Source organism: Peromyscus californicus, unplaced genomic scaffold (assembly GCF_007827085.1).
Source record: "Peromyscus californicus insignis strain IS unplaced genomic scaffold, ASM782708v3 Scaffold_17__1_contigs__length_78620276, whole genome shotgun sequence".
NCBI classification, from domain to species: Eukaryota; Metazoa; Chordata; class Mammalia; order Rodentia; family Cricetidae; genus Peromyscus; species Peromyscus californicus.
In genome coordinates this window covers 26,610,669-26,632,011 of record NW_026294469.1, presented here as the reverse complement: position 1 = coordinate 26,632,011, position 21,343 = coordinate 26,610,669, and the positions used below count along the sequence as shown (strand labels likewise).

Here is a 21,343-nt window from a genome sequence, read left to right as displayed (position 1 = left end):
AAAGATTAACACAATTTTACTGTTTCACCAATTCAAGTTCAGCCGATGTTCATCAGAATAAGAGCAACTACTGACCAGTCAAAGATGTTCAAATATATTAAATTATTGAAAATACTGTAAAACTACTGTACCAGTAAAATAAATTAATTAAACATGAAATGGTGAAAATTGCCATATCCCAGCACTCAGGGGACTGAGACAGAAGGATTATGAGGTTTAGGTAAATTGGAGATACATGGTTGACACCATTTTAAAAAAAGAAAAAAGGAAAAGTAAAAAGAAAATCAAAGTTAATAAATTTAGGGTGTATTGAAAGCAGCCTCACACGTTTGTCTTCTTACCATTTTGCTTTTGGCTTATAAAAATGAGGGGGAAAGTGAGAGCTAAACATTGGAACGGAAATTATTCTGTATTATATGACTAAAAGGTTCAAAAGAGGAATAAATACAACATCTTGAAGCTAAATGGACTAAAATGAAAAAAAAGATGATGAGCTAAAACCATGAAATTATTAATATAAGTGTAAACAGAAGATAATATTTAAAATATACCTTTCCAGTAATACTGCAGAATATATTTAAAGCTCAGAACATAATCATGAAATTTAAATGTTTAGAGGAATGCATTTCCATGGACCTCACTAAAGTTCTGTTCTAGAATATTAAAATCATATGGAGGCTAAAATCAGCATTCCACACAATAAGAAATTGTGACAACTTGAAACAACAGAGACTCTGGAGTACAGATAATTGGTGTGTGAATATCAGTTGAACTCAAAAGTATCAGGCCAACCTAAAAAAGTAAAATCTCAGATATTAAAAAAAAAAGAAGTACACAACAAAAAAATAGTAAGCCAGAGCCTGGTGGCAGCAGTGGAAGCGCAGGTCTTTAATCTCAGCACTTGGGAGGCAAAGGTAGGTGAATCTCTGTGAGTTCAAGGCCAACCTGGTCTACAGAGTGAGTTCCAGGACAGCCAGGACTGTTACACCGAGAAACCCTGTCTCAGAAAGTCAACAACAATAATAAACCAGGTAAAAAAATTTTAAACTAAAAGAACGTTGAATTTTGCCAATAACGCGCAAATGTGAAATACCATGAATGTAATTACAAAGTTTCTACAAATTAAATATTTCTAAACATAAATGGACTTACTTGAAAGCCATGATCAACATTTAAATCTTGCCCTTCCCCAATGACCTCTGATCCTGGACGCGGTGGAAGACTGGGGCTGAAGGCCATGAGGTCAGTCTTGGGCGGACCCTCTCCAGAGCACACCCTCTGCCGCCTCTGCTGCGAGTATGACCAGGTGCCCACCGCGCTGGAGCACACCAGCACGGGCTTCCCCGGACCGCACGTGCCCTCCGTGGGCGTCGCCGAGCATCGCAGCGCGGTGTACAGCAGCAGCGTGAGCACCAACAGGCTGGACACCGCGCAGATGGCGATGATCAGGTACACATTAACGTCCACTAGTGACGCCTCTGAGACTGAAGCGCGTCCAGAAGCCTGAGAAGATGCCTTTGGCGCCTGGCTACTCTCAACCAATGACACTAGAATAGTAGCTGTGGAAGTTAGAGCTGGCTCGCCATGGTCTTTCACCAATACTAACAGGCGCTGTCTGGGTGGATCCAACTCATCAAGGGCACGAGTAGTACTGATTTCACCCGTGTACAGCCCAACACGGAATGGGCTGCGAGGGCCCACTGAGGGTTGCAGCTCATAGGACAACCATGCATTGTAGCCAGAGTCTGAGTCCACCGCCCGCACTTTGGCGACCACCTGACCCGCGCTCACAGACCTAAGTATCATGTCGGTTGCCACACTGCCCAAGCCTTCAGTACCAGCCAAAAGCAAAGCAGGCGCATTGTCGTTCTCGTCCAGCACAAACACCTGCAGAGTCACATTGCTGCCCAGGGAAGGCACACCAGCATCCCGCGCGCTCACCTGGAACTGCAGCAGCTCCAGCTCCTCATGGTCCAGAGGCTGCAGCGCGAACACCTTGCCGCTCTCCGCGTGCACAGACACATAGCTAGACAGCAAGCGCTCGCCCACCCTCCTCTCCACCAGCGAGTAGGAAACCAGCGCGTTCTCCTTCGCGTCCGCGTCCATGGCAGACACCGTGAAGATGTGCGCACCAGGCGGGTTGTTCTCCTTCACGAACACCGTGTATTCGGGCTGCGCGAACGCGGGCGCGTTGTCGTTCACATCAGCCACCTCCACAGACACGCTGGCTGTGGCCCACAGCGAGGGCGAGCCGCCGTCCCGGGCAGTCACAACCACGTGGTAGTAAGTGATGGTCTCTCGGTCCAGGGCACTATCCAGCACAAGCGAATAGTAATTCTTGAAAGTGGACAACAGCTTGAAGGGGACATGGGGAGTCAGGGAGCAGGTCACCTGCCCGTTGACACCTGAGTCCAGGTCCGAAACGCTAACCAGAGCAATGACAGTTCCCAGTGCAGCGTCCTCTTGAACAGGAAGCGATAAGGAAGTCAATGTGATCTCAGGCACATTGTCATTTTCATCCAGCACCTTCACTAGAACAGTGCAATGACCCGCCATCGGAGGATGTCCTTTGTCTGTCGCGTCTACGCGGATTTTGTAGACATCGACTTGCTCAAAATCCAAGTTCCCTTGAATTACGATTTCTCCTGTATCTGTATCTATGCTAAACTTCTCAAGAACCATGGGTGGGACCAGCCTATTAAAAGAGTAAGAAATTGCTGAATTCGTCCCTTCGTCCCTGTCCGAAGCATTCAGTCTAATAACCGGCGTTCCGTTGTCTGAGTTTTCCAGTATTCTCACTTCATACTCAGACTGCTGGAAAGTAGGAGCGTTATCATTCACATCCAGCACAGTGACCAGCAGCTCAACAGAGCCTGTGAGCTCAGGTTTGCCTCCATCCGTGGCTGTCAGCAGCAGCTTATGCTCAGGAGCATCCTCTCTGTCCAAGGATTTTCTTAATATTAGCTCAACCTGTTTATTTTCTTCGTTCTTTGAACTCACAATTAGCGTGAAGTAATCATTAGAGTCGAGTCTATAGGTTACAATTGAATTGGCTCCAATATCTGCATCGGATGCGCCCTCTAGCAGAAACCGAGAGTCTAACATTCTGGATTCTGAAATATGTAGCTTTTGTTCTTTTACCGGGAACACAGGCGGGTTGTCATTAATGTCCCTCACCTCCACCTCCACGTGGAAAACCTGCAGCGGCCGGTCCACGATCACCTCCAGGTGGATGCTACACTCCGTGCTCTGCCCGCACAGCTCCTCCCGGTCGATCCGAGAATTCACAAACAAAATGCCATTCTGCAGATTTACCTCCAGAAGGTCCCCGCGGTCCTTGGACGCCACCCTGAACAGGCGGGGCACCAGCTCCGCCAGCTCCAGCCCCAGGTCCTGAGCGATGCGGCCCACGAAGGTGCCGTGTTTGGCCTCCTCTGGGACGGAGTAGTGGAGCTGGCCGCTCCCAGCTGCCCAGATTGTGAACAGCAGAAGCGAGAGCAGCAGCAGCCGGGAATCCGGACCTCCTCGCCAAGAAAACACCATGTCAAGTATTCGTTTTGTTCTTTTGAGAAAATCCGGTTTTGATATAAAGATCAACTGTTGTGCGTTAGGAATTCTTTAATCCAGTCGATCTGCAACTGCCATTGTTCAGCTTTTAGGAGACATACTGCTGCTGGAACGTCTTGGGATCTTGGCTAGCCAGAACTTGATAGACAGCGACATCATGCGGCTCCAAAGGGTAATGATTCCTAAGTAAAGATTTAACTTAACCTGGGCAATAGTTGGGTTCTTTCATAACATAAATATTTTCTTTTCATTTTTTAATTCTTGAATAGTAGATCTTTAGCGGTACAAGTGAATGTAAGTTTATCTTCTGTCTCCTTACAGGAATTTAACTTAATCTGGCAATAGTTGGGTTCTTTCATAACATAAATATTCTCTTTTCATTTTTCATTCTTGAACAGTAGATCCTTAGTGTTACAAGTGAACGTACAATCTTCTGTCTCCTTACAGAAATTTAGTTTCAGTGAGGTCTCTTCATAAGGAAAAAGGTTTCTTCTCAATATTTTAAATACTGGTTTAGCAGTGACATGTTAACATCACTCTGTAATATGTATTTTGACCTGGGAATGATTTGGATATCACAGGTATAAACTGCCTTCCACACATGTTTGTGAAGAAATTTATTCAATGGTAGCTGATCATTCAAATACATTATTCTATATTAGCATATGATTCCAATTTTTCTTAAGTTCACATGTGCTCTTGTGAATTCTTATTAAATTTCTACTTGATTTATTCAGTGAACATAAAATTTCTTAAACTATTTTGCTTACTAATTCTTGGAAAATGAAAACATGTATTTTTTTCAACCATTCATTCAATATATGTGTAATGTGCCAAATAGGCTCCTCAAAACATTTTCCTTTGTAGGTTTCTCAGCCATTATAAATCCTAATAGTTTTCAACTACTGGTCTTTGCTGGATTTGGATCTTCCTGCTGCTCCAAAATATGAATAATTTCCACAATCATGACTTTATCCACTTCGTAGTTCTTGCTCTTAATGTGATTCTTGTCTGTTTCAATGTCTTTAGACTAGTTTATCTTTTGAAGTATGTTTAAATCTGTAACTACAAAGCCAGGCATGCTGATGGATGCCTTGCATCTCAGCACTAGGGAGGCAGAGGCAGGAGAGGATTGTTGTAAATTCAAGGACAGCCTGGTCTGCACAGTTAATTCCAGATCAGCTAGGGCTACACAGTGAGACCCTGTCTCAAAAATTCAAAATAAATTTCAATATTTACCCCCAAATATAAACATTTGAACATCTCAATTTCCATAATTTATTTATTCTCCAAACTTATATGTATTTGCAAACTATTTATTACTGGTTTTCCCTTGTATACAATATTTCAAGTTTTTCTAGACCCTTCCCATTTTATATATCATAACTGTTGTACTTATGAGTACAATGGCTACTGAGACCACAGGCACATTTGATTTCTAATTAACAAGTATGAAGACCTCAGACTCACATCAAAGACACTGTGGCCAATCTTCTTCATATTGTCTCTGACTGCTTTCCAGCATGAGTCATATTTTATAAAAAAGGCACCATCTCTTTCTAAATACCTTCTGTCCAAGTTTTCTTCTACTTCATTTCTATCCATGAAAATGTTACCCTCCAAGATTACATCAGAAGTCAGTTCTCCAAGAATTCACTGTATTGCTTTACATTGCATTCAATCAGATGGATGTTGATTGGAATTCCTCCAGTGGCCTTATCGCTAAATCTCTGATCATTTTCAAGAAATCTGTTGTTGTTTTATTGATTCCTAGCCCTGCACTCAGTGAAGTACCCACAAAAGATTCATTGCATTGGAGTTTTCTAGTAGTTATTCTTTGTAAATGTAGTTCTAACTGAAGCATTTCAATTTCTAAAATTAAGGAAAGCATAACATACGGCTTTTTACCTAAGTTCTTAAAATCTGGATGTTTGGGGACATAATAAGCATGTAATTATGGGATGTTTTGATTGCCTCTTAGCCCTTGGAATAAGAATACTTCACTAGCTTCAGATGATAAGTGTACTGAAAATGCACAGACAGGAAAGTAAAACAGAAAAGAGGAATAATGGAATTTTCTATAAAACTATTAAATTTATCCTCATTTTACTTACAAAAAAAACTATCTCTAGCTTTATAAATAACATTAAAGTTTTTAGAAACAAATTGAACTTACAGAATCTCTTAGAACTTTTACAAACAACAATATATCCCATAGCCAGAAAAGAAAAACCTGAAAGTTTGTGTCTCTCCAAAGTAATTTCCCAACAAAAAAACATGGTAGCTCATGATAGAGATGGCAGTAAGAAGGACCCCTGTCAACATCTACTACATCCAAAGATGAATTGATTTTCATTTTTATTAAGTAATCTGCTAAGACTTTAAAATGACATATGCATGTAAGATAAAACAAATATTTTAAAAGCAATAAAATAATTATAATTACCATCTCTAAAACTCTATAGTAATCATAAGTATTCTTCAAAATGGAGTATTCTTTAAACAGGAGCAGAATTTGGTATGCTTGTGGTAGTGCTCCATGAAAAGTCTCCTATGAGAGCTACTCATGAATTGAACACCCTTGTTTTTATTTATATTGAAAACAAGAACAAGATATTCTAAAATAATGTCATAGCTTATATTAGAATTTAGAAAACTTTGACAGTTGACTGTCAGAGCTAACTGAACAAATACTTGAACATTTAAAAACAACATGAGTTATTTTGTTTGTTTTGTTTTCAGGGACAGTATTTCTCTGTGTATCACTGCCTGTCCTAGAACTCACTCTGTAGACCAAGCTGGCCTCAAACTAAGAGATCCACTTGTCTTTGCCTCCCGAGTGCTGTGATTAAAGGCATGTGCCCCCACTGTTCTGCAAAGGGGTGTTTTATTTTGTTTTGTTTTGCTTTGTTTTTCATACAACATGAGTTTTATAATCAACACCGCGCTCCATGGAAGTGCACAATAGACTACTGAACTAATAAATCTTGATAAATCTGAGTGATGAAATAAGATGCAGATGCTTTACATGAAGAAGAAACAAAAGATGATGTATGAGTTGCAAGAGAAGAATTGCAAAAATGTGTTATTATTTTTCTAAAACAGAAAGGCACTTTGTATATGTAATTCCATAGTTTTAGAATATACAACAGAAACCAAAACCTCCCAGAATTCAGAGAGGTAAATACTTCAGTGTAAGAACTGAAGAACTTTCACTGTACGCTAGAATCGGTTCCTCTATGTTTTGAATGTGAATATACTCCCTGTACACACAAGGAGCCAAATAAAAATACTACATAAGTACTGATAAGACTATATTTTAAAATAATATTAATTATCACAAACACGTCAAATACACGCCTACAAGTAAGGTTTTAAAAAGTGCTACACAAATATGATTGTAGACTATAAATTGTTGCACTAAGAAATAGAGATAATTCAACTTGTAAAGAAATTAAACCAACAATGTTGAAGCATGTTGTGGTAGAATATGCACAATACAGAGAATGAGTAACAGGTCAACATGTATATTTAAATTACTTTACTGTAGGATTTATAAAGATGGAATAGGGTAGAATCCATTAAGAGTGCTTGCCTAGCATGCTATGGGAACCGGGCTTTATTCTAAGAGGTCTGGGCATTGAATGACACACTGGGTGTGCAAACTCTTGACTTTGGAAATCTGCTATGTAAAGAAGGTGAAGACATTATTCATATTAGAAAATTATTTATTAAAACTACAGGTAAACATAAATTACCAACTTAATAAAAGAGAATGCCAAGGTGGCCTGAAACTCCCTTTCTAAGTCAGACTAGACTCAAAATCAAGTATCTTCCTGCCTCAGTCTCCCTGGTGCTGGAATTAATAGGATGCATCATGAAAAACAGCTAAACGTTTTTCTTCAAGCCTGGAGAGGAAAAATATTTAAGACTCACGTTGTCTGTAGAGCTGGGACCCTGAGGTAGGCTGGGACTGAAGGCCATGAGGTCGGTCTTGGGCGGACCCTCTCCAGAGCACACCCTCTGCCGCCTCTGCTGAGAGTATGACCAGGTCCCCACCTCGCTGGAGCACACCAGCACGGGCTTCGCCGGAGCACAGGCTCCATCGGTGGGCGTCGCCGAGCAGCGCAGCGCGGTGTACAGCAGCAGGGTGAGCACCAACAGGCTGGACACCGCGCAGATGGCGATGATCAGGTACACGTTAACGTTCACTAGCCCCTGATCCAGGCTGGAGGCGCCAACCGACACCTTAGCTGATACCTTCTGTGTTTGGCCGCCGCCGTCTACCAGAGAAAGCAACACCGTGGCTGTGGCGGTCAGCGAAGGTTCCCCGTGGTCCTTCACCAACACTAACAAGCGCTGTCGCAATGCATCTGTCTCGTCTAGGGCGCGTGTGGTGCTAATTTCGCCCGTATACAGGCCAACACGGAAAGGACTACGAACTCCACCCGCAGCTGCCTGAAGTTCATAGGACAGCCACGCATTGTAGCCAGAGTCCGCGTCTACTGCCCGCACTTTCGCCACCACCTGACCAGGCACTAAAGCCCGAGTTACCACTTCGTTCACTGTGCTACCAGCCCCGTTTGTCAAAGGTCCTAGCAGCGCAGGCGCATTGTCGTTCTCATCCAGCACAAACACCTGCAGAGTCACATTGCTGCCCAGGGAAGGCACACCAGCATCCCGCGCGCTCACCTGGAACTGCAGCAGCTCCAACTCCTCATGGTCCAGAGGCTGCAGCGCGAACACCTTGCCACTCTCCGCGTGCACAGACACATAGCTGGACAGCAAGCGCTCGCCCACCCTCCTCTCCACCAGCGAGTAGGACACCAGCGCGTTCTCCTGCGCGTCCCCGTCCATGGCCGACACCGTGAAGATGTGTGCGCCAGGCGGGTTGTTCTCCTTCACGAACACCGTGTATTCGGGCTGTGCGAACGCGGGTGCGTTGTCGTTCACATCAGCCACCTCCACGGACACAGTGGCTGTGGCCCACAGCGAGGGCGAGCCCCCGTCCCGGGCGGTCACAACCACGTGGTAGTTAGCGATGGTCTCACGGTCCAGGGTGCTGTCCAGCACAAGTGAATAGTAATTCTTGAAAGTGGACACCAGCTTGAAGGGGACTTGAGGAGTCAAGGAGCAAGTCACCTGCCCGTTGGCTCCAGAATCACGGTCAGATACGCTAATTAAGACGACGACTCTTCCAGGTTGGCTGTCCTCAGATATAGGAATAGACAGGGAACTGACAGTCAGCTGTGGAGCATTGTCGTTAGCATCTACAACTTCCACAAGAACTGTACAGTGACCAATCAGTGGTGGGGAGCCTTTATCACGTGCCTCTATTGGAATCTTGTAAGCTTTACTTTCTTCGAAATCAATAACTCCTATAACTGTAATTTCTCCACTCACAGAATCCATATGAAACTTGGATTTTATATCTGCAGAAATATCACTAGAAAATGAGTACATGACGTCCCCATTCACGCCTTCGTCTAAATCTGAGGCATTGACTTTGATTACCAACGTCCCGTTTGGAACGTTCTCTGGTAACTTCACGGTATAGCGAGATCTGTCAAAAAATGGAGTATTATCATTGACATCCAGCACTGTGATGAGCAACTGAACGGTGCCGGTCAGCTCCGGTTTGCCTCCATCGGTGGCCGTGAGCAATAAGCGCATCTCCGCAGCTTCTTCTCTGTCTAATGGTTTCCGCAAAACAAGCCCAAGAAGTTTCACCTGTTCGTGGTCGGGTGGTACATCCAGAGAGAAATGTTCATTGGTGCTCAGTCTGTAAGTCAGCAGAGCATTGGAACCGACATCTGCGTCTGACGCGCCCTCTAGTGGGAACCGCGAGTCAGGCAGTCTGGACTCCGGGATAAACAGAGTCTTTTGTGTGGTTGGGAACAGGGGCGGGTTGTCGTTAATGTCCCTCACCTCCACCTCCACGTGGAAAACCTGCAGCGGCCGGTCCACGATCACCTCCAAATGGATGCTACACTCCGCGCTCCGCCCGCACAGCTCCTCCCGGTCGATCCGAGAATTCACAAACAAAATGCCATTCTGCAGATTTACCTCCAGAAGGTCCCCGCGGTCCTTGGACGCCACCCTGAACAGGCGGGGCACCAGTTCCGCCAGCTCCAGCCCCAGGTCCTGAGCGATGCGGCCCACGAAGGTGCCGTGTTTGGCCTCCTCGGGGACGGAGTAGTGGAGCTGGCCGCTCCCTGCCTGCCAGGCTGCCAGAATTATCAGGAGCAGGAGTAATTTTCGGCTCTTCCAGTTGTATCCTCTCAGGTTTACCATTTCAAATTACTGACGTTTTATTCTCATTAGCGACAGTTACCACAAATTCTGGAGATTTCTTTTTTATTTCTTCATTCCAATCCCGAGATGCTGGCCATTGTTGAGCAGCAGAAGAGTGAAACCCAGTGGTGTCTTCCTAATGGAAAACGAATGGCTTCGCCTTGTGACCATTTAGTGGTTAAGAGCGACATCATGTGGCCCAAGTAGTAAGTAGAATTTCAAAATTTCACTTTACAGTTAGGCAATGAAAAATGTATTTTAAATTGAAAATTTTCTTCTTTGTTTTCAACATGTAGAGCAATGTTTTGCATGCGTCTTCATGGGGTTCTTGGGTGGTTAACGGCATTTGAGTGTGTACTTTTGACCATAATTTTCGCTTGTTATTAGAAAAACTTTTGCCCCCACACAGTTTTGACACACAGATAAACCTAAGTGGATCTCTTTAATTTAAAACAAACTTAGAAAACATTTTTAACGTCAAGAAGGCAAGTTGATAAACAATTTTCATATACCTTTATTGGATAGAAATATAGAACGTTTGGGCATCTTTGGGACAAGATTTTGTACTAAAGTAGCTTCTTATGAAACAAGTATTGTGAAATTCCCTTTACAGGATTTAAATATTCCTTTGTAGGAGTTCATAGTTCCAGTGTTTACTTACTCTTTCCACATCTTGTTTTTATGAGAGCACACCTGTTTTCAGTCACCAATATCATGGAGATTATGTCTTCACAATATAAACCTAAATATTAATATAAACCTAAATATTGGCTAAATATTGGTGCTGACCCATATTATTTTCCACAATTTTTAAATAAAGTCTTTGAATATTTTATGTTTGGGGGGTTTGTTTGACAAATGTCATTTTCTTAAATGTTTTACCCAATGTTCCCAGATGCAAGTAAAAATATTATATATGTGTTTTAATGCTTCCCAAGTTTGATATTGACCCACACCAGTTTTTTAATGATCGGCACTCTGCTTGACTATCGCAGAAGCTTCTTATTACACCGCATTCATTCCTTAGTTAAGCCTTCTGGTCAACTTCATGAACACCTCTGTTACCATTGCTCCAAATGTTTGGTGCTTTTCAAATGACTTTACAGATGAGTAAAATCTATTATAATAGTTACCCAAGAAATTCTCTTTATAATACTTTTCCTGTCTTATCTCATACTCCCTCCTATGAAAACCATGTACTTCAACCCAAATGGACTGTTCCCTGATTTCAGATTCAATTGGGATTTTGCTGCACATTCATTTACTTAAAGTCATTTCTTCCCTCCAAAATACTGGTTATTGTCAATATTCTCCCAATGGAACTTCTCTATTTTATAACTACCAAACTTATCATTAATCTGGAAATTTCCTTCAACTAGTGAGATAGGTAGACAGTTGTATTCAGCCATACTATGATTTTTTTTTGCCTTTCTTGTGACTCATAACATTCTGCTTTCTATGATCATTACATTATATAGTACATTTTTAGATGAAATTCTTTAAGATTGGACTTTGTCTCAGTGGTTTTTGGCAGATACTGGACTATGAAGTCCTCTTATACATTTCTTAATGTTTTACTTGGTGGATATAGTCATAGATGTTTTTCTGCTTCCTAAAACAGTGAGCTGTGTTCAGGTTGCTAAACATAATTATCCATACAGTTTGTCTTCCTCCTCCATCTTCTCCTCCTTATCTTCTTCCTTCTCTTCTTCTCCTCATCCTCCTTCTTCTCCTTCTCCTCCTTCTCTTTCTTCTCCTCTTTCTTCTTCTTCTCCTCCTCCTTCCTCTTCCTCCTCTTCTTTTCCCTTCCCCTCTTTCTTCTTCTTCTTCTTCTTCTTCTTCTTCTTCTTCTTCTTCTTCTTCTTCTTCATTTTTTGCTTTGTAGCCATGGCCATCCTGGAACTTACTCTGTAGCCTAGGTTGGCCTCAAACTCAGTGATAGGATTAAAGGTGTGTGCCATCATCACCTGGCACAAATAGTGTTCTTAATTGATTAGGATCTCCAGAAGTAAATTTGTTACTTTTAAGCATATAGGAGATCTATTTTCTAGTGAAAATACCCAATACACAAGCTAAAACTATCTCAAGGAGTCACTTCTATGTCTTCAATGTCTTTTGAAACCAAAATCTTTTATATTGTTGAAGTCTTTATTGAACAGTTAACACTGAAAAACAATTATCTTCAAAGTAGTACATGGCACTAAAATGCTAGTGGTATCTCAGAATAGTTTGGTAATGCTGGCCTTCCCAGAATAACAAAACAAATAACTTTATATAAAATAAAAATTACATGGAATTCATAATAACTTAGCAGCTACTCCTTAGCAAACACTATTATAAGCACATTAGAAGTACCAATTTAAGCCAGGCGGTGGTGGCGCATGCCTTTAATCCCAGCACTCGGGAGGCAGGGCAGATCTCTGTGAGTTCGAGGCCAGCCTGAACTATCAAGTGAGTTCCAGGAAAGGCACAAAGCTACACAGAGAAACCCTGTCTTGAAAAAACAAAAAAAAAGTACCAACTTATAAATTTTTTAAATTTTTATGTATGACAGATGTTATTATTTATATTCTAAATTTTGTAGATTTGAAACAGAGAACTAACTGGATACAAAGCCTATGCAATGCTTCAAAAATAAAAAGCAGGGGTCAAATTTGGCAAGAGAGAATGTCCTGAAGACTCACAACTGAGACACTAGATGGCTCCCTTTTGTAGAGAAATGGTCAATAGTGCAAATAATTACACAGAGAAAGCAAGAAAGAAAGAAAAGCATGGACTCCATAAGGAGACCCATTAAATGAAATTCAAAGACAAGAGAATTTCAACATCACAGAAGTGCCTTGACCTTTATGATTGTTTCTTTGTGGTTTTCTCTCCAGTGAATAGAACATAGGGACTTGTACCTGTTAGACAAGGGAACAGCCACTGAGCCCAACACTGGAATATTGACTTTATGTGAGTTTACTGGATTAAAGTCTGAGTTCCCTCTAACTACTGTTTCTATAGCATCCGGACCACTAATAAACTGGGTAATAACTACGGATGGAACAAGTTTATGAAAGACTACGAAATCTCCTTCACCAGAATCACTCAACCTAGACATTGTTCTTTATCCCTAAATGGGTTCAAAGTTAAATATTGTTATATAGACCATTCATAGGGTGCTTGCCTGGCATGTCCTTGGTTTCATCTCAAGCACACACACAGCAAGAAAACAAAAAAGCAAAGAGAAAAGAATGTGTGTCTCAATTATGCTATGATTTCAATGTTCCATGAAAAAAACAATATATTCAAAATAGTTCTCCCCAGTGTTAAAATACAAAAATGCGAATACCCTATGTATTTACTCAGAAGAATATTAACACTGACCTAAACAATGTGGTAGAAAAGGGCAAGTGTAACAACATTTTGAGTTTGCTTTTTAAAACCATATAGCACAGAATATGCATAATAATGTTTAATTCTATTTACATATGAGATAAAAAACAAACCAAGATTACAAGTAAAATAATAAAATAAAAATACTTAGTCCAGTGAAATGAATAGAAATTTAAAGAATGAGAAAATATGAAACTAACTACAGAAAAACAATGCAAAATTTAAACCGTAATGACAATTACAAATTTTGGACTTACTCTTGAAGAATGATCTTCGTTTAAATCCTGATGTTCGCCCACAACTGGACAAGGAGGAAGACTCGGGCTGAAGGCCATGAGGTCGGTTTTGGGTGGTCCCTCTCCAGAATACACTTTCTGTCTCCTCTGCTGTGAATATGACCAGCTCCCCACGGCACTGGAGCATACCAGCACAGGCTTCCCAGATCCGCACGTGCCTTCTGTGGGTGGCACTGAGCACCGAAGTGCGGTGTATATCATGAGTGTTAGAACTAGCAGGCTGGACACCGCACAGATGGCAATGATTAGGTACACATTGACATTCACTAATGAAACTTCCTGGCCGGTGGCGCCTGACGCCCGTGAAGAGGCTTTTGGAGTTTGGCTGTTCTCAACCAGAGACACTAACACGGTGGCAGTGGCCGTCAGCGCCGGTTCCCCGTGGTCCTTCACCAGCACTAATAGGCGGTGGCGCGGTGCATCCGCCTCCTCCAGGGCGCGTGTAGTACTAATCTCGCCTGTATACAGACCAACCCGGAACAGGCTCCGCGTTCCACTGGTTAAAGGATGCAGTTCATAAGATAGCCACGCATTGTAGCCAGAATCCGAATCTACTGCGCGCACCTTAGTGACAACTTGGCCTGCACCCACGGAGGGGGACACAAGCTCGCTGACTACACCGCCGGATCCTTGCGTCCAAGGTCCTAGCAGAGCGGGCGCATTGTCATTCTCATCCAGCACAAACACCTGCAGAGTCACATTGCTGCCCAGGGAAGGCACACCAGCATCCCGCGCGCTCACCTGGAACTGCAGCAGCTCCAGCTCCTCATGGTCCAGAGGCTGCAGCGCGAACACCTTGCCACTCTCCGCGTGCACAGACACATAGGTAGACAGCAAGCGCTCGCCCACCCTCCTCTCCACCAGCGAGTAGGACACCAGCGCGTTCTCCTGCGCGTCAGCGTCCATAGCCAACACCGTGAAGATGTGTGCGCCAGGCGGGTTGTTCTCCTTCACGAACACCGTGTATTCGGGCTGCGCGAACGCAGGCGCGTTGTCGTTCACATCAGCCACCTCCACGGACACGCTGGCTGTGGCCCACAGCGAGGGCGAGCCCCTGTCCCGGGCAGTCACAACCACGTGGTAGTTAGTGATGGTCTCTCGGTCCAGGGCACTATCCAGCACAAGCGAATAGTAATTCTTGAAAGTGGACACTAGCTTGAAGGGGACTTGAGGAGTCAGGAAGCAGGTCACCTGCCCGTTGACACCTGAGTCCAGGTCCGAAATGCTAACCAGAGCAATGACAGTACCCAGTGCAGCGTCCTCTCGAACAGGCAGCGATAAGGAAGTCAATGTGATCTCAGGCACATTGTCATTTTCATCCAGCACCTTCACTAGAACAGTGCAATGACCCGCCATCGGAGGATGTCCTTTGTCTGTCGCGTCTACGCGGATTTTGTAGACATCGACTTGCTCAAAATCCAAGTTCCCTTGAATTACGATTTCTCCTGAATCAGTGTCTATGCTAAACTTCTCAAGAACCATGGGTGGGACCAGCCTATTAAAAGAGTAAGAAATTGCTGAATTCGTCCCTTCGTCCCTGTCCGAAGCATTCAGTCTAATAAGCGTCGTTCCGTTGTCTGAGTTTTCCAATATTCTCACTTCATACTCAGACTGCTGGAAAGTAGGAGCGTTATCATTCACATCCAGCACAGTGACCAGCAGCTCAACAGAGCCTGTGAGCTCAGGTTTGCCTCCATCCGTGGCTGTCAGCAGCAGCTTATGCTCAGGAGCATCCTCTCTGTCCAAGGATTTTTTCAACAAGAGTCCGATTTGTTTGTTGCCATCACTGTTTGTTTTCACATCTAGCCCAAAGTATTCGCTGGGACTGAGTTTATAGGTTAAGATAGAGTTTGATCCAACATCAGCGTCTGATGCGCCCTCTAGTGGAAACAAAGAATCCGGCAGTCTAGATTCGTAAATTAACATTCTTTGCTCCTTTACCGAGAACACAGGCGCGTTGTCATTAATGTCCCTCACCTCCACCTCAACATGGAAAACCTGCAGCGGCCGGTCCACGATCACCTCCAAATGGATGCTACACTCCGCGCTCCGCCCGCACAGTTCCTCCCGGTCGATCCGAGAATTCACAAACAAAATGCCATTCTGCAGATTTACCTCCAGAAGGTCCCCGCGGTCCTTGGACGCCACCCTGAACAAGCGGGGCACCAGCTCCGCCAGCTCCAGCCCCAGGTCCTGCGCGATGCGGCCCACGAAGGTGCCGTGTTTGGCCTCCTCGGGGACGGAGTAGTGGAGCTGGCCGCTCCCTGCCTCCCAGGCTGCGAGGATCAGGAGTGAGAGCAGCAGACACCGTGTTCCCAGTCTGCCTTCAGTGGTAAAATCCATGTCAAATGCTTCTTGCTTTATTTCCATCAGAAGATTATTTTCTCTGCATAGAATCCTGTATGTCTCAAAGTCTATCAATTCAGTTCTTCTGCATTCGCCATCATTCAGCAGTCATGGAAAGATTCAGCAACCAGAAGAAAGGGCTTTGTGTGCTGGCTAGATGTAACTCCGTGGTAGACAGCGACACCATGCGGCTCCAAAGGGTAAGAGACGAATTTGTATAACTTCACTTACCTTGATAGTAAATCCCTCCAAGCTATTTATAATTTTCAGGGCCAATTCTTCTCGTATGATTTTCTTTTTTTGTAATTTAGAATGAGCATGGTCTTTAATGATTCACGGAGAAACAACATTCTTAACAATATTTTAAACCTTTTCGTCACCCAATTTAGAAATATTAAGTGTGGGAAAATCTAATCTTGGAAGTTAGAAGGTGAGCAATTCTCCATAACTTGGGTATATAATTAATCTATCCATATATTTCTTTCATGCCAAATATATACATTTCCTTAATTGAAAAGAATTTTTAATTGTCTAAATTTTTAAATCTTAAAAGATTGTTGATGTTATTGTTACTTTGATCACAAATATCACACAGGCTTATGGTTCCTTCTTGTGATATTGAGCAGTTTTAATGCATAGTGTGTGCAACATTTTAAACTTATATGTGTTCTCACTGAAGATCAGGTTCACCTTAAACTGTGCAGCCCAGGATGACCTCAAGCTCAAAAGATTTGCATCTCCCAATTGAGATTAGTGAGTAGGATACAGGAATGGGCCACTGAACCCATCTCCACAGCATTTCTCCAGCGATGTTCAGTTTATATTGATAATTTCCCTGTGTATCTCTCACCACATTAATTTCTGCTGGAAATGATCCCTGTTGTGTTTTGTTGCTCTCTTCTGCTGTGCCTAAAGACTTTATCTTTTTCTCTAAACTTCTACTTCATACTATACTCTTTTTTTTTTTCAAGACAGGGTTTCTCTGTGTAACAGTCCTGGCTGTCCTGGAACTCTGTAGCCCAGGCTGGCCTCAAACTCACAGAGATCCACCTGCCTTTGCCTCCCAAGTGCTAGAATTAAAGGCGTGCACCACCACCGCCCGGCTTTATATTATTTACCTTTACAGGGCCTCATCTTCTCCCACATCTCAAGTGATATCTTTCTGAACATTTCCAACCCACATCCGCATCTCCCTTTCTATGTTTATGTCAATGTCATTAATATATGCTGACTCCTAGAAAGCAATTTGTGTAACATAAGAGCATTGCTAGTAATTATTAGCAAATTAGTATATTCAAGGCTTGAAAATTAACATTTTGTTTTAATGACAAACATTCTCTATATCACCTATAGTAATTTTTTATTTTTATTTCTGTCTCCTCACTGATCTTATTCAAAGTCAGCCCATAGTTTCTCTATCTTTCACATATACCATGCTTATCTTTATGAGTATAAATTTTAATAAATTCTAAAACTAGAAATTTAATATTAGAATTACTTCTAGGTGACTTAGAGCTTGATCATAAGCTAACTTCTCATTTTAACTGTAACAACATTTCTGTTTCTCAAAAGTTTCTCCTTGTTAACAAATACATTTACTATTTTGTAAGGAATATATTTTATACAGCACCTTCAGTATGTGGTTAGTTTCTAGGAATATATTGCTGATGATAAGTGCATAAGCCAAATAATTATTTTCAATTATTCTTCAATATGGATCATATTTTGTAGAGAATATAGGATATTTGCAATCTCTTCCTAAAAATGGTCTTTGCTTAAACTTGTTTTTTCTTGGCTGAGGATTGAACTCACGGCCTTGAGTTAGTGTTCTACCACTGTGAAGGACCCTCAGCCTAAGGTGGGATTTTCATATTTTCATCTTTTCCTGTAAAAATATTATCATCATACATTAAAGACAGGCCAAATACAAACTTTACTATTACTCCATCCTTAGTGTCACCAGCTGGAGATGATTGAACTTCTTTTCAAACATAAGCGCAATTCACCAGTTAAGACTTTTCAAATGAGGCATAATATCCCACCTTCTTCCACTATTCTGACATACATTAACTCTCACATACAAAGCTCTCCCTTTTGTGAGATGCTATCTTCAAATAATTAACCCAGATCTATTTGACATTTTCCCCCACAGACTTTCCATTACAGTAATTTTTGTGAACAAAAATGCCATTTGCTAACCAATAATAAACCCCTAGAAGGAGAAGTTCTTTACTTAGAATAATATAAGCCTCACATAAAATACATATTGATCTAGTCTTTTTGGCAAAGGTTTTCTACAGTAACTAATACATGTATATTAGTCTAGGGAAAGTGTACTTCCTACAGGAAACTTTGACTGGTAAAAATTAAACATTAAACATCATATTTACTTTTCACTGTAATTCTTCAAAGTTTCCTGAAGTTTAGTAATACAACCCAACTGGAATTGTTGTAATAATCTTATTGGGTCCAGGTTTTAAAAAATTATAAAACATTATTGAAATCCTTTACGTAAAATAAATTTATATGGAAAGGGAAAATGTTGCTCTTTTGCTGACAAACGGCTTACAGCGTCTCAATTTTATTTATTCAAATAGTTTATTCAAGTATTCAAGTTGAGGGGGATGATTATATAAAAGATGATTAGTTGATCTCTTTATAAACAAATAGCTCCCTCCTCCACAAAGAAAATTTTATAAAAATTGTATAAAACCGTAAGTTTATGTTTCAAAACTAAATTAACCAGATTTTTTAAAGTTGGTAGGTGTTTGCAATAAACTAATGCTGTAGCAAAAGCTATTCTCAATTCTAAGACTTCCCTAAAGCTGATCACTATATTATAAATATCCAAATAGCAAGCTAGAACGGATAAATAAAGTAAATGCAAATGTGAATTTTAAAAATCAGCAATGCAAGAAAGGGGTTCTAACATTTCCTATATTAGGTATGTAGTGGTTATTACCTGTTGAGCCCACATGCTTGCCCAAAACACAAAAAAAGAGGGGAAAGACAGTTTTTATTTTTCAATGGTAAAGACACTCACCTATGGTAGACTACAATGTTTGAAAACAATGAACAGAAGAGTTTTTATAATAGTAAATTTATGTTATTTCCTAAGCTGAAAATATAAAGCAATAAACAGTATGTCCCTGACCAAATATGTTGGGATTTTCAGAGCTGAAGTACTTCTCAGTACAAATAATTTAAAGTGGAATAGTACCCAAGTTTCTGAGAAATTACATCATTGATCCTCCAAATTCCAATGTTATACTTTGGGGGAAAATGAATTATTCTATATCCACACAATACTCTGTTATGGGAATGAAAAGAAAATTTTTAACTGTACTCCTTTGTGTTACAAGAATTCTAAACCATAGTTATGTATATTCAAGTGAAAACACTACTAAAATGAAAATTTTAACAATAAAGTTTTTAATTATAAAACCATAGGTGTGAAAATCTATCTAGAAAAATATTTAATTATTTAGTACAGAAATATGACTGAAAAAGAAATTAAACTTTTATATAAAAATAAAACAGTTGTATCAGAGACTATGTGGGTCCAGCCCCTCGATAGTCCCCTCCCAGGATCTGGGAAGAATCTACAACCAGTTGATAATTAATCTTTGATGAAAAGAAATAAATCTATGTACACGAAACTCCTTAGTCCATACACTTTATTATTCTGTGTGAGTTCTCTCTCTACAAGCTTCTATTCTGCTTTCATGCCTAGCTCCTTTCTTGCCTGATTTCTCTCTATGCTTATCTACTGCTCCCTCTAGGTTCTATCTTAATTCTCTTGTCTTAATTCTGCCTCATCTAGGTCCTTTTCATCTCGTTCTTACCCAGCTAGTACTTCCCCATCTGACTCTTCCTCATCTTCCATCTCATCCACATTTTCTCTCTGGTCAAAATCCTCCTTGTCCCTCTCCGTTCTCCATCTCTCTGTTCCCCCTAAGTCTCTCTGGAGTCCAGTTATAAACCCAAGCAATAGCAATCCTCTGGCCTAGCAAAGTCACCAGGCTAGAATTCTACAAGGTCATAAAGGCAAATAAGAATTTTCCTCAGGCAATGACCACCAGGCTTTCTTTTACAGTCCAAAATGGGAGTGGTAAAAGAGGAGGTCAACTGAGTGCTAATGACCGGTTAGTAAATGAAAAGGGATCTATGTGCTCAGTCTACATTCTGAGAAGTGGTTAGGTAAGAAGTTAGGGGGCTATTAGTAAGGTTGTATAAGAAAGGATGATCTGACCCAAAATTGCACAAGAAGCATAAAGCTATCTGCCTGACCTAGGAGACAGGTGTTGTTTCATTTGGCCTTGGATGCTTGATAGGCATTTTAGATAAATACACTGTTAGGAGTTCTTGGAGCACACAAGAAAATCATTTTAGGAACCAGCTAATTTATATATATATATATATATATATATATATATATATATATATATATATATATATATATGCTAAACTATCACCAAGATTTCTTGAGCCATGGCTTGACCTTTGGAGAAGTCCTTGACTTTTCCAAGTAGCAGCTTTTGTGATAGTAGCTGAATTCCACTACATTTTCCTGCAGCTTGCAGTGCAATTGCAATTCAACAGAAAGAAAAAAGTGTAGTTGATGGGCAGTTGTAAAAATACTGATGTATAGTCACAAGATAGTTTATAAAGAATAAATAATTTAACCCAGGCTTGGGGGCTCACACCTTTAATCTCAGCTCTAGGGAGGCAGAGGCAGGTAGATACCTGTGAGTTCCAGTCCAGCTGGTTTACATAAACAGTCCTAAGCCCACCAGGGCTGCGCAGTAAGACCCTGTCTCAAAACTGACAGAAAGAAACAGTTTAAAACATGTCTTACAATTCTTTCTAGATGTGCCCTAGATTAAGTGTGAGTGTACTTATATGACAAGATATGATAAAAACATTTTACAAGCAGAGTGTGGTCTTTTGTGCCTGTAAACCAGCACTGGGTAGCCTAAGACAGCAGGATTCAGAGTTTAAGGGCAGCCTGGGAATCTAGCGATAACAAGGCTAGCCTGGGTTACGTAGCTCAGCTCAGTCTCAGAAAAATAAACGAACAAACAAATAAATATGAAAAGAAATGAAAAATGGCTTAACAGAAAGAATTCTTGCTATGCAAGTATAAGGACCTCTGTTCAAATCCCAAGAACCAATGAGCCTCGTGTGGTCCTGAATATCTGGAGCCCTAACATGTGCAGGGGTAATAACAGGGATTGCTGGGGTTTGCTCCCTGCTAGCCTAGCTCCAAGCTCAGTGATAGAACCTATTTTTTTGGTTTGTTTGTTTGTTTGTTTGCTTTTTGATTTTGTTAGTTTCTATGTGAAACAGCCCTGGCTGTCCTCGAACTCGCTCTGTAGATCAGGCTGGCCTTGAACTCACAGAGATCTGTCTGCCTCTGCCTCCCAAGTGCTGGGATTAAAGGCGTGTGCCACCATCGTCTG

At 41.5% G+C, this 21,343-nt stretch overlaps 1 protein-coding gene across 8 annotated transcripts in view; it reads right to left on the bottom strand.

The window, feature by feature from the left end:
- LOC128112710 (protocadherin alpha-C2) overlaps window positions 1-21,343 on the bottom strand; it is a 246,646-nt gene that overhangs the window by 189,641 nt on the left and 35,662 nt on the right. Inside the window, exon 1 of one of the 8 annotated variants that reach the window (XM_052741952.1) lies at window positions 13,497-16,030. The exons of 5 other annotated variants lie outside the window; for them this stretch is intronic. In XM_052741952.1, the coding sequence (XP_052597912.1) occupies window positions 13,497-15,905 (2,409 nt within the window). In that variant the 5' untranslated portion in view covers window positions 15,906-16,030. Of the gene's footprint in view, window positions 1-1,152; window positions 3,667-7,503; window positions 9,982-13,496; window positions 16,031-21,343 lie in introns of those variants that run through there. 2 more of the 8 variants (XM_052741962.1, XM_052741955.1) reach the window with 2 other exon arrangements.